This window comes from Leptinotarsa decemlineata, unplaced genomic scaffold, assembly GCF_025532065.1.
Source record: "Leptinotarsa decemlineata unplaced genomic scaffold, Ldec_3_MD MMD2_tig00026328_RagTag_RagTag, whole genome shotgun sequence".
In the NCBI taxonomy this organism is placed as follows: Eukaryota; Metazoa; Arthropoda; class Insecta; order Coleoptera; family Chrysomelidae; genus Leptinotarsa; species Leptinotarsa decemlineata.
The window spans coordinates 24,149,582-24,164,600 of record NW_027412688.1 but is presented as its reverse complement, the minus strand read 5'-3'; the positions used below and the strand labels follow the sequence as shown (position 1 = coordinate 24,164,600).

The window sequence follows — 15,019 nt, the reverse complement described above, 5'->3', positions numbered from 1 at the left end:
TCTACGATTTAATTCCGTCGGCATAAACATTGGAAGATTGGGATTCAATAAAGTCGACGAAATCCGTTTTTGCCTAGTCCTGATTGGCAAAATGTTCCACCGATGAAAAAGTTATCGAAATGCTTAAAAAAATGACAGTCGGTTGGCGACAGGTCTGGGAAGTATGGTGGGTGAAGCAAAACTTTGACGCTCAATTCGTTTAATTTTCGGACAGTGATTTGTAACACGTACGTGTGATGCCGTGTAGCAGAATCAAACCTCTTCTGTTGCAAAAAACGCATGGGAGCTGACGCCCAGTTTTTCCGCTATCTCACGCACCCGTTTGTGATATGACAGTCTCCACCAGGATGGCGGATTGGCTGTCCTTGTTCATCTTTCACTTCCTGAACCACTGTGCATGCTGTTTTTGGCGTGTGCATTGGCTTGGGATGTGGGGGTGGAACAAACCAGCCGTCGGATGCCTGCTTCCACGTAGCCCCGCTGGATACGGGAATGACAAAATCACTTGTGGTTCTGTTATTCCCTAACTGAATGGCATCCCGACGATGGCTTGATCCTAAGGTGTGTGTATCCGTGCCGAGAGAATGAATGACACTGAGCCTATCAGCTGTCTCTACGGAACCTTCGAGATACCGGGCGCCCTCTCGTCGTACCATCGCCTTGTCATGGTAATGCAGGGTTCTGCCGTGATTGACCTTCTTTCCTGGCTACTCCTGGGACTTTTATGGACAGAATAAACTTAAAAAAGCGAGCCTACAGAGGAGATGGGTGTCAAGCTGACGACTCCAACTAACCTCCCTGTAAATTTAGATCAGGAGTGAGGGCTTCTCAACTCTCCAACTCCTAATCCAATAACTAAACCTAAAAAAAAAAGTTTGGTGGTGCAGCCAGGAAACGACTCAGTCGTCTCCTCAAGAGCGGGGTATCTTATGAAACCGCCTTGCACCAAATTCTTGAGCAGCGTACGCAGAATCTGTCTCAGGTGATGATTCACCAAAACCAGAGGCGAAAAATACCTACACGGTTGAATCTAAGGTTGACGTCAGCTGTAGCTGACGTGCAAAAACCCTTATATGGGAAAGTTGTCGCAGGTATGAAGGTGGGAATCTTGCACCTTGACTATCCGACTACCTCCTTAACGATGAAACAGCCTGCCCCGCTGGGAACAGAATCAAGTTCGGCAGAGTCGTAGTCTTACCATCTGACCTGAAAGACCATTCACCATACAAACTAATCGGCTTCGTTAAGAAGCTGGGTTTATTTGGTCGAGTGTGAATGGGTATGAGCCACAATAAAACCTTGCGGATTGCGGATGAGGGTCGAACAGACTCACTCACTTCTGACCTAACCTAACATAACCTCCACCAGGATTCTCAAATCCTCGTCCTAGATTACCGTAGATCGACCACTTCGGAGTTCATCTTCAAGACTATAATCTCCGGAACGAAATTTCGAAAACCAACGTTGAGCAGTGCGTTCATTAACACTATCATTGCCAAATGCCTGGTTAATTTTTCGGTCGGTTTCGTCAGCTTTTTGGTTCAATTTGAATTGTAGAAAAATCTCTCAACATCATAAGCTGTACTTGTGATGCACTGTTTGGAACCTTTGGTGTAGTAATGAATACTACTGGAGTTTTTTCCCAACCCCAAACCATTATTTCAACACCTCGACACGTGTTTGGATCACCAAGTGATCATCTTCAAGAGGAACAAAATATCTCCATCATTTGCAAATTTGAATGTTTTAGAGCTCTTTGACAATTATTCCTTTTATAGGAAGAACATCATCATCATAATTATAAAACTTGACTGATAGAATAATCAATGGACCAATCTGCTTATGTTTATTCCACTTCCACAACATTTTTACTAGCGAATACATCAGTTTTGATACTTATACATAAATCCACTGGAGGTTAGTTAATACGTTTTTATCAAAATGAGTGATTGAGAAAAACCAGCGGAGCAAGGAAGTTTTACATTCTTCAACACGATGGTACGTACATATCTTCCTATTCATTTGAGGTTTCTACACTGGAGTGATATGCAGGATTAGACAATGATTCTCTTAAAACGGAAGTATACTCAATTTGTGTATATTTTACTCTTTTGAATAAACTGGGAAACCCGAATAGTGAAATATCGTCTGATGTAGTTGATATACTGTGATGAGTCCTGTGAAAAAGTAACCACTGGAAATAATTTACAGTGAGTTAAAATGAAAATGTAACACCATCAGTTAGTCGTTGCCGAGACTTGGAGGTACTACCTTGGTCCTCACAGTCAACGCCTACTAAACAGATGTCTGTCGCAGTATCGGACGAAACGTTTGATACTAGTTTCATTCGACCACAGCCTTATAGCAAATACTTTGTTATCTCAAATTATGTTTCAGTCAGTAAAAGCTAATGTTCTACTATCCTAATATTGTCTCACAAGAGAAATACATCGCTATAACTGAAAATGTTGACCCAATGTAAAGAAAATGATTGCCTCATCCGATTGATGATGATCGGAGTTACATCACCTGAATAAATTAACACTCCCATAACTATCACGATTCGAAATGATGGTTCATTGGCTTTGATGATACTCTGATACTCACCTACTTGTTTTCTAATATGGTATTGATGCTAGTGAAATCAAAAATTTTAAGCGCAAATCAAACGTTGTATGACGAAAATGCATATTGCCGATTTAGAAATTATATTTTGACAGATTATTTTCTTCAGTGATGAAGAAATATAAGGTTAGTTCGCCAAAACAGAGTTTTACAGTGAATAATTCCTTCAAAGCGAAAAAAATAATTGTTAGTTAAGTAAATTATTACCAATTTGACTGCCATTTTTTTACCTAGAGGGATTATGAACGAAAAAAGTATCAACTCACCTCTTATACACCTAATATAATTATTAAATTCTTTTTGAAGTCTATTTGCTGCATTCTGTTGTCTTGTGAAATTTTGTAAATGCTCGTCGAAAATTTCGTCTGCCGTCCGATCAACTTTCCCCAGATTTTGTAGTAACTGGAAAGAAAAAACAAATTGAGTGATGCGTTGCAGTTATATGATGAAATTAAAACAATAGGTTAGTGTAGACTGACAGGAGAGATACAAATATTCACTTGAAGGGTCCACAGACGATGTAGTTTGTTGAAATTCCCGATTGTAAATCGTGAATATCGCACTAACAAAGTTTTGCTCAAACGTGAAGATATTCCAAGCGATCGGTTGTACAACTAGTTCATTATATTGTTCACCGTGGCACCAGTATTTTCGAAAAAGGTAACAATAGCTGCTGCATTATTTTCATATGATACTAATAATAAGATATCACATGTGAACTACGTACTATGAAAACTAGGGATTTTAAAAATTACCAACGAATGGACGACGATTCAATCAAAAAGCTATTAGAGTTAGTTTAGACAAAAATTATGAAACTGATAATAGGCTGGCTAAATGTATGTCAAACATTATACTTCTGACTCAGCTCTATTCAGGAAATGGCAAAAAGCTATAAAATCGCCCGTTTAAAAAAATTACATATCATATATGATAACTTGGGGCGGTGGATTTACTAATGAGACGCACAATGAAGTAAAACACAAAATTTTAATATGTTTATTTATGGAACTCGAAAAAGCAGTTTCCACCATTACAAGCACATAAAAAATTTACAAACAGTATATTTGACAAAAGTTAGCGTCAAGCATCGTTTGAGTGCTTCGCTGCTTCTTCTTTGTTGGCTTCACATTTTACTGATCCAATGCTTCAGTTTCTTCAGAGCTACTGGCATCGCGTTCAGTTTCAGCCTCTGCAGTTTTAGACTCTGCAATGGAAGCGTTAAACTCCATGTGGTCTAGGAATCGTCTCAGCTTCATCCTGTCGATATTCAAGTCTGCCTGCAGCTAGTCAAGTCATCCTGTAGAAGTCAAACGAATGGTAGATGCATATCGGATTGTCCATTTCTTTGTTCTTGTCCTCATAGAGTCCTTTCTCAAAACTCTATCAAATAAATCGACGCTCCCCATTTTTTATTGTATTCCTTGATTAGTCCAGGTTGCTTCATTTCAATGTACTTTGAATCCACTTTGGACCATCTCGTACAAGATACAAGTGGTTCCATGTCAGACCTATCAGAAAAACTGCCGTTGAAAGTGACAAAGTGTCATGAAGTATTGAAGAAATCGGCCTCCAACTCCAATTTATCTGGTGCCGAACATAAAATATACTTACTAGACGAGTCATTACTTCCATACATGTAGAAATCAAAAAGTAAGTATTCTTTTTGGTTATAACAAAATTCTTCAATCCAACTGGGTTAGGTTTTCCGCTTACAAATTGTCTTATTGCAACATAACCATGACATGGTATCATTCGTTCTTCAAATGAAACTTGATATGTCCTGTGATTTAGAAGGCAACCCCGTTGACCAGAGTCCAGTAGCGGACGAACTTTCCAGAAACGGTCTACTTGTTTTTGTTCATTAGAAACAACATTGTTCTCCACTACTTTTAGGCGCGTACGTAGCTAAAAGACACGATTTCGGGAAATATTGTCGGCAATTAGAGGTACTCTTGTTTCACGGCCTCTAAAACATTTTTTATGCGTGGTAAGCCACAGAGGGTAATTAACATGCAAAAGTCCATAACTTTACAAAGCTCTGTCCAAGTAATCTTTAAACATTTTCCGGTGCTATTCACTTCGTGCATATTCATCATTGGGGTCATGGATTCAAAAAAATCAAACACCTCAGTGACATACTTGTAAAAGTATGACGTTATCGTCGCTATTGTAATGTACTACTGATTTCAAAGTAGGAACATCAAACTGACTATCACGCCTCTAGTTCTTAGCAAAATTAGGAAACAACTTTGCAAGTGGTTCATCATCAGACGAAACGAAGTCATCGATCATTTTCGTTTGGATATGGAGACACATTTTGATCTTGAAATTCATACAATAAAGCATCTTCATTTGAAGGTAGTGAATATTCATCGGAGTCAAACTGATCAAGATTAATATTCCCCGCCAATATCTGTAGTTGTTCTCTAGTTAGCGTTTCTGTAAAGTAACATATCCATGAATATTACTGGTGTTCTATCCCAGCACCAAACACATTTCGATGTGTTGAAAATAACGGTTTTGGGCTTTTCTGAAATATTCTTCAATCTACAGGGTTCCTCTGCTAATATTTTACCATAATTCAATGCGTCTGCTACAAACAAAATGACAGTATCAATATGTACGGACGAATGCCATTTCAGCAAGAAATTTAAATAAACAAATAAAATCGGTCCCAGAACCGAACCCTGTGGGACACCGCAATGTACTCCGGATGATCTAGTGTAATATAAACACGAGCAAGCGAGAAAGCTTCAATGTTGATCCTATTCATCAATCTAATGAAACCATCTGATATTGGGCAAGAGCCAATTCGTCAGGAGCCCTAGTACAAGACTTATCTTCGGCACCATTATCTGCAAAGGATACGACAAACTTTCACTCGAGTTTAGATGCGGAACGAAGCATCTTCGTGTTCATCTTTTATCATCGATCAGAAAGATATTTCTGTTTCCTATTCATAACTCGTCTCCGTGAAATGTGGGTCAGCAGGCGTGCAGAAGCCAACGGTGGATAATGACGACAACATTTAGTCCGAACAAAATAGAGTAAAAAAAACTGAAATGTCCAATATGCCGCATCCGCCTTCAATTATCCATTTCAAATGATTTTTGAAAAGCCCCCGATACTTCTTGAGCAAAAAATATTCATATCAAAGGCTAAATTTATAGAAATACAGACTCATGCGTCTTCAACTTATCTATGTTATCAAACAAATAGGCCAATACAAAAGTATGAAGTTCTCTCAATGCGCGTTTCATTAACCAGGTTTTTCTATCTCCTGAAGACGCTTACTTGGTTGGTGAAACGAGCGTTGAGAAGAGTAATGCATTTCTGCTGTTTTGAGAAAATGGCTGGAGCTCAATATCAATCGGACTACTAATCCTGATGAAGTACCCGTCATCCTTCTAAGATATCACCAATGCCATTTGATCGCGTCTGGCATGAGGGTTTACTAGTTAAACTTTTGTTATGTTTTGTCAGTTGATCTTTGTTTGTGGTTCTTCAGCCTTCTCAAAGACTGGTTGGTGTTCTCGGACGTTCCACGTTCCATTTAAACGTTACTTTCGCTCAGGCAATGTTCTTAGAACGCATTGAAAATGTTCATGCAATTCGGTTGTTCAATCAAATGTAATTTGGTGCGTTACTATATATATATATATTTTGATGATGGTTTTCATCCAGAATACTATGGCAAACATTTCAAACCGATAGCATTTATCGCTATCGCGACTTTAAAAGTACGCGTTTGTCGGAAAACAGTGTGACGTCACGAGATATGTACTATTGTCCATACAGAGCTTGAATCACGTCTGCACTGTTATAAAGCGAAGCATTTGCTGTTTGAAGTTTAAAAGAAGATATGTTTGAATTGGGCAAACATAAGTAATATACCACAAGTGAGCTCAAACATGATTATAGAATAAAGACTGAATGGAAAAAAGACTGAATGGAAAGAGAAATGGAAATTTTCATGTTTTTACCACTTTTAATTGTAACTAACGTTACTGCAGTTTAGTCCTATATGGACATTCTCAAACTAATACAATAATTTTCATTTCTCTTTTCAATATGATCTCCTACCACGTTGTAACGGCTACATCCATTAATTTAATAAAGACTTTGTCTTTTTAATAAAAAAAAGGGAAAACTGCAACCTCTGACGCAGTATTGTTATAATAGGTTTGATTGATGACTGGTTTACTTTATAGTAATTCATGATCACTTAAATGAAATGAATAAAAACACTTTTGTCTAAATACCACTGGTAGATTTTATTTATAAACACAAAAGTGTTTTTATTCATTTCATTTAAGTAAGTATTGGTATGTTAACGAATTAAGTAAAGTTTTCTTCCCCTATTCAGTGAATATTTTCATTTTTGGTAACGCAGTATTAATTGTTGCATTTCGAGTTGAATGAACACACCTACCTACTATACAATACTTTTTTGGGACTTTTCTATCATCCATACGTCCACAACTTAGGTAGATGAATTCAAATAATCAGAATATAATTTAACTTTCACAGCCCTTACACAGAAACGTCGGAAACTAATAGCGATTCCTAGCTGGTCCGCATTTCCTATATCCGGTGACGTCACGCCCCATTTCGGTGAACCGCTTCTTTGGGGCTCGGATTTACTCAGAATATATTTCCATTTCAAAACGACCCTATTTTTGTGTACTTCCATAAAAATTATATACTTTTCTACCGATACACAAAAAAACTAAATTAGTTTTCAACCCTTTGGTGAGGATTTTTCAACATATCATTCAGAATGATATGTTCATTCTGACTGGACTAACGCAGATATATAGACCCCTTGTTGCGCTCAACTGCAGACAGCATCCGATCTCTTTACAGTTCAGTGAAAGCGTTTCTTTTCTCTACATTTGATGACAGAGATGTTAGATTTAGTTCAGGTTTTCATTTTCTATATTCGCCGACACCATTATTTGAAAAAAGTCTAACTTTCTGTCATAAGCTATATGTCCTGTAGAATTTGTTGTTTTTTTTCACATATAGTCGGTGGGCATACTTGAAGACTGGCTATAAATCAAATCTTCTAAAGGAACAATTTGTTCAGGCCAGTCTCAACTCTCGACACTGCAGGTTAATGGACTGACAACTATTAGAAAACAATCACTTCCCTGGCTAATACCAGGAAGGGCGTTGGATTATATCCGACAGATGTCAGCACAGAATTCTTCACTGAAGTTTTTCCTGCATATGCCGTTGGCGACACAACTGCCGCAATAAATTTTTAATTATTGGAACACAAATGCAGACCGGCTTCGGGCTGTTTGGCCACTCGTCAGTGCAAGGTAGTGTCTATTATCAACATGAAGTCGATTATTTCCGATAATTGAAAATCAAGTTTCCTTTAGAGTATCATTCCTCGAACTAGGCTGAAGCGGACAACAACAAACAGATTTGTCATCGCCCCATCTGCCTGTGAACGAGGTAACCAACCGCATATCCGAAATTTGCCCAATTCCTCGTATAAGGAAAAAAAACTTCACATATAGTCAGTGAACATACTTGAAGACTGGATATAAATCAAATCTATAGGAACAATTTTTTTAGGCCAGTCTCAACTCCCTACACTGTAGGAAGTGAAGGATCCTGCACTGACACCTGTCGGATATAATCGAACGCCCTTCGTGGTATTAGCCAGGGGATTTATTGATTTTTGATAGGTGTCAGTTCATTAACCTAGGCTTAGGTCCCATAATTAAAAATTTTCTGCGTCCAAGGGGCGGGCTCCACCGCGTCCCTTGCTGGATCCGCCACCGCTTCTAACCGTTGTTGGCAGCAATTTGTTTGACAAAACTCTTTTCTCTTTATAAATTACTTCCAGACAGTGGAATATTAAATGTTCCCTGGAGCATTCCATGAAATGTTGCTACTTCATACTGATAGGGATGTGTCAAAGAATAATTATGCATGACAATGTCCTTATATGATGGTTTGTGGAAAATTGCAAAATCATATTAATTATTAATTTAAATAGAAGACAAGACTAGTTTTTTCAAAAATTATTTAACTTTATTTCAGTGGTGTATTTCATTGATGGGTGAATGGAATTGAAAAATTCGACAAACTTGCCAAACTGCCTATAAGTACCTTTTAATAGTGAAGTGACTTGGCTTGAAATTTTTAATTTTTAGTTCATTTTAATTATTCAATTTTCAATTTCTTCCTGAATTTTTCATTTCATTATAATTTTATTTAAGTTTTTTTTGCTTAATATAATTGTTATTAAATGCGGATTTTCGATTGGTTGGGAAAGCGATCAAAAATAATCGTAGATACAATTTAGTTTTATGCCAACGTTTCGGACTTTATTAAATCCATTATCAGAGCTCAAACATAAGTTATCCATGTCAAAAAAACCAGGCAAAGATAATTTTTTTTTCAGCTTTTCATTTCAATTTTCTTTTTTATTTGGTCTTTCAGGAATTTCGAATCATATTATATCATATTAGACAATGGAAGTCCCAACTAATAAAATTCACCATGAAACATTGTCAACCACCTTCAAACAAATGAACCTGTAGAAGGGTTTAGTTGCCAGGAACACGACACGACTGGATCATTTATTTGAGGAAATTGTAGAACCTTTAATTATACTATTCATCGAAGGTTCATCAAATTTATCTGATAACAACCATACTTTGTACCTAATATCTTCTTGAATGAGCATATATAATCATTATGCAAATATTTCAAATTAACATGTTGGAACAATATTAATTGTATGTAAGTAAATGAACATAGTTATTAGTTTTAACAGGTAGTTTTGAATGAATGCCCAAACGTACGCCATTGCAGTCAATAAAACGACCTGAAAGTTCACAAAAAATCTTTTGTTTGCGACCCTTTTGAAATAAAAAAGTGGATTGACCTGGTAAAGTATAATAAACAGGCCTATAACAATTTCAAAAACTACACCTTACGATTTAATCTCCACAAACTTTATTTGAAAAACATATCACAACATGTTTCGCTAACACAGTAGCTTTATCAAGTAATTTGAATACTTCAAGTTGTTCTCACATTAATATTTATATACTACAGGTAACCATAATTACATAATCCAAAAAGTTACCAAAACCTCTACCTAAGGTACCTGTTCAATTATGATCACCTGAAGCATGTTACCTCACATCTACATCAATAATAATTCTTTCTCAGTTTTTAAAAAACAAGTTCAATAATGGTGATCTATTCAAATCCAGTTGTTCATTCATTAGAATGTTTGAATTTTTTAGTTTATTATGTGCAAAATTTTGAATTCTTCCTTAAATAAATGATTTTCTTCTAGAAGATGATTTGAATATGTTGAATTTGTTTTCTTATTAACATAGCTCGTATGATGTTCCTGGATTCGATTCCTAAATGTTCTGCCAGTTTGACCAATATATACCTTGGGATACGTTCCACACTTCAATTTATATACAACATTTATTCCTCCTCAAAAGGTTTAATTATGGGAAATCCATTAGGCCCTTTACTTGCGGAAATTTTCATGGATAATCTAGAGAAGTCGATCTTTGAACATCCTTTGATTAAGAATTTCTTGTATTGGCATAGATATATGGTTTTGGTATGTTTTACAGGTACTAAGAGACAATTAGATACTTTTCATAGGGATATTAACAAAATTCATGAAAACATTAAATTCACTATTGAAATAGAAGCAGACAACTCAATCAATTTCTTGGACTCAACAACTAGTAGAATGAACAACAAACATGATTTTATCACAAACTATCCTATACGGATATTACTATACATAACGATTCTACCCATCCTTATCAACACAAAGTACCAGCTTATAATAGCATGATTCACAGATTAGTCAATGTTTCTCTTTCAATAGATAATTTCAATAAAGAACTTAATATCATCAAGCAAATTGCGGTTGACAATGGATTTAAAGCCGAATTAATAAACAAAATACTTACCAAGAAAGTCTACGCAAAAGCGATTCGAGACGTTTTTCCTATTGATAAGGTAGATAATAAAAATTATAGAGCTTTAACGTATTTTGGACAAACAACGGAAAGAGTAGCTTCATTTTTGAGAAAACGAGATATTAAAATTGCATATAGAACAAGTAATACGTTGGGAAAGTTAGTTAAAAATAATAAAGACAAAACATCCAAATTCTAAAAATCAGGAATATAGAAATTAAAGTGTGGAACGTGCCCTACGGTATATATTGGTCAAACTGGCAGGACATTTAGGAATCGAGTCCAGGAACATCATGCGAGCTATGTAAATAAGAAAACAAAATTCAACATATCCAAATCATCTTCTAGAAGAAAATCATGTATTTAACGAAGCATTCGAAATTTTGCACATAGAAAATAAAGGTTTGAAATTGAATTATTTGAAAGCAATGGAAATAAATGAACTTAAAAATTTAAACATTGTAATGAATGACCAACTGGATTTGAATAGATCACCATTATTGAACTTGTTTTCTTAAAAACCGAGAAAGAATTATTATTGACGTAGATGTCAGGTAATATGCTTCAGGTGATCATAATTAAACAGGTATCTTAGGTAGAGGTTTAGGTAATTTTTTGGAAGTAGTCTAAATTGTGGTTACCTGTAGTATACAAATATTAGTCTAAGAAAGAAACAGCTTGAAGTATTCAAATCACTTGATAAAGCTACGGTGTTAGCGAAACATGTTGTGATATATTTTTCAAATAAAGTTTGTAGAGATCAAATCGTGAGGTGTAGTTACTATGGATCTTCATCAAGTAACGGCCGAATCAAGCAGAAAAAAAAGGCCTATAACAGCTGAGCACAGTAGTTTGAGCACCATGTTTTGCATTCAGAGTATAAGATGATCAGAATTCTCAAAAAATAGCATAGACGTTTTTTTTGCCTATTTTATGGTACGCATTCGTCATTTCTGGGTACAGACCTACTACTTTACGGTGTCGGAATGTGGTGTAGTTTCAATGACTTTAAAAACTCTTACTCATAGCATTCTTATACTAGTCGGCAATAAAATATTTCACGAGCAAAACGCTTGGCAATTAGGTATACCATAATTCATGGTGACCCTAATTTTGCCAACGAGTCTAATTCCTTTCCCATTTGAAAGTGTTTACACCTTCACCTTAGATCTTCAAAACAAGCAATATGTATCAACAACAGTCAATAAAAATAACCTGTTACTTCTCACAACACCAACAAGTTCAAGTTCGGCTGAAGGTGATATCATTTTATTCAAAGAGGTGGCCCGAGACCAACATACGTAATTCGACCGGTAAGGTAAAAGCAAGTCTCAAGACACCTACACTTCCGAAATATGGAAACTCAGAGGTTGTACGGTGAGTAAAATCCGTGCGACTATAATGATAATGAACATGAATTTCCGATAAACATCAAAGGTCACGAAATGTAACCACATTCTTGTACATGCTGATTCTTTAATCTTTTTGCCGGCCAAGAATACTTTGCAAGAAGTAGGTAGCTTTTTCAGCGATTTATGATGGCGTAGCTCCTCTGACAGTGAAATAAGAGAGGCGAGCAAAGAAAAGAATGAAAAAAGTGATGAAAATCGCGATTAATGGTTCAATGTTCTATTAGGTTGTCCCAGAAGTGTTGTCCGTTTTTATGAGTCTATTTCAAACCATAATATCTCAGTGAGTAATCATTCAATTTAATCTAAATACATGTTAGTCGATTGGCGAGGGGTCTGGAAAGTATGGCGGGTTATGCAGAACTTCGACGCTGAATTTGTTTAATTTTCGGACGGTGACTTGTGAAACGTACAGGCGTGCTTTGTCGTGGAGCAGGATCGGACCGCTTCTGTTGACCAGTGCCGGCTGCTGCTGACGCAATTTATAATGTTATTTTGGATGTTGTTTTTTGTACTTTTAATTGTTTCAGTTATACAGTGCGGTCCATATGTATGGAATAAATTCATTTTTAGCGTTATTATGTACTATGTGAAAAAAACCTGAAACAGGTCGATTTTTATTCTTAAATTGACAATTTACAGTATGAAAATATTATCCCTCTCCAGCACCCCTTCTGAATTATAAGCACCCCCTCGAAAATTTTAAATAGCAAAGGGGGTCGTGTGTCATCTTGTTGGAAAGGGATTTTGCCCTCTGTTCAGCAATATAAAGTTTTTTAAGTTTGGTGCAATCATAATTGAGAAAACCAATTTTTACAATTAAATTAAATGTTCAAAATGACCACCATTATTCACTTGTTGACAATAACCTGATCTATTAAACATACCATCCCTGTAACACGCTCCTTACTAACCTTGAATCCTGGAAAAAATCTTTGAAGATACTAAAATATTAGACAAAAAGCCAAATAAACAATTGATATGAATCCAGTAGGCTGCTGTCATTTAGGTATTTAAAGTTACTGAAAGACGTCAGTATAATATTTGTGGGCGTATTAAATTTAATTATGGCTCATTTGTCCGAGACTCAAGGAAAAGACATTCTAATTATGATTGGTTGTGGTAATAAAACAAGAACTCAAAAGGAATTTTTTGAAATTTTTAATAATAAATACCCTGGTCAATACGTGTCGCAGTCTACAGTTAGCAAAATTGAAAAAAAGTTTCGTGAAACTGGATATGTAAAAAATATTGGAAAACCGGGTAGAAATGTTCAATTTACTGATGAAAAAAGTTAGATGTACTTCTAGAGATTGGGGAAAATCCGCATAAGAAAACTCGAGAACTTGCCGCCGACAATGATGTAAGTGAATCATCTATTTTGAGAGTTTTGCATAAAGAAAAATACCACTCTTACAAAGTTCAGTTGGTTCAGGAGTTAAATGAAAATGATCCTGATAGAAGGCAAGAATTCTGTGAAGTGATGATGGACAGAATGAACGCAGATTTGCACTTCATAAACAAAATAGTGTTTTCTGAAGAAGCGACGTTTCATTTGAACGGAACACTCCTCACTGGATGTGTGCGACACACACTCAATATCCTGAAAAAGTTAACGTTTGGGCTGGTAACATTAACAATAAAATTATTGGCCCTTATTTTTTTGAGCCTACATTACAAATACATTTTCCTGATGTTAATCATCCGAATGAGATAGATCGAACTATATATTACCAACAAGACGGAGCTTCACCGCATTTTGCATGTACAGTTAGAAACTATTTAAACGAGGTTTTTCCCAATAGGTGGATTGAAAGACGTGGAACGATCGAATGGCCGGCTAGATCCCGCGATTTAACTCCTCTCGATTACTTCTTATGGGGTTATTTAAAATCTAAAGTATATTTTAATAGACCAAACAATATTCCTGATTTAAAAGTTTGGATAACGGAAGACCCCCCCCCAACAATTTTTAGATTTTCATTTTGCAATAGTTATAAAAAATCATAATTAACAAATTAATAAATTTTTATGAACTTTTATCGCAGGATCGTATGAAGTATATATATCAAAAGGGCTCCACGAAGTTTAAAATTCATAGGCCAATTATTTATACCTTTTATCCCATTATTTATGCCAACGGAGATTGGGAAAAAATTTGTTAGTTAACAATTGAATAACTTTTTGAAAAATGGTGATAAAACTTTTTTTTCTACGGGAAGCGATTCATTCAAGTGTTAAGAAGATACTTGATTTCTTTTAAATTTTCAAAATGACATTTTATGTTATAAAAAAATTATTTCTTTTGATAAACTCTCTTTAGCGGCAGCGCGCTTATGCCGTAACAGCCGCGCGGAACTCTATTTTCAACGTCAAATTAAAATTATGAATAATGGAGATAGAGTTTAGGGAGTCGGGACTTTTTTATTGGAAATTTCCTCCTCTTTAACGAGCTTTTTTCAAAATTGCTTTAATATTAATATTTTTTGAGTTATTAACGAAAAACTAAATACCTTTTATTTTAAATCTTATTTTGTTAATAAACAATTGCAATTTTTTACCTGCACCAAAATCCTTCAAAAACATATTTCTAGAGGTGATTCCGAATCGAATGAGCTATCGCTCATATTTTTAGGACCTTTATCTCTATTTTTCATGTTTTTGAACTTGTTGATTAGACTACAAAGTGGGTGTTGCGCGAGCTCACAATCGACCGAAAACAACAACGAATTGATGCAGTGTTTGAAGCTGTTCCAACCTAAAAACCCGAATTTTTGCGTCGATCTGTCACAATGGATGAAACATGGTTCCATCATTTCACACCAGAAAAAAAACAATCGTCATCTGAGTGCACTCAATGCACGTGGTGAACCGACTCCAAATCGTGCAAAGACGCATCAGTCGCCTGGCAAGGTTATGGTATTAGTATTTTGGGATGCACATGGTATAATATTCATCGACTATCTTGTAAAGGAAAAAAATATCAACAGCGACTATTAC

General features: G+C 35.8%; 1 protein-coding gene across 3 annotated transcripts in view; it reads right to left on the bottom strand.

The window, feature by feature from the left end:
* Nucleotides 1-15,019, bottom strand: part of Amph (Amphiphysin) — a 110,884-nt gene that overhangs the window by 48,125 nt on the left and 47,740 nt on the right. For all 3 annotated transcript variants that reach the window (XM_074182663.1, XM_023168486.2, XM_074182662.1), the window contains exon 2: nucleotides 2,892-3,027. In XM_074182663.1, coding sequence (XP_074038764.1) covers nucleotides 2,892-3,027 — 136 coding nt within the window. The remainder of the gene's footprint in view (nucleotides 1-2,891; nucleotides 3,028-15,019) is intronic.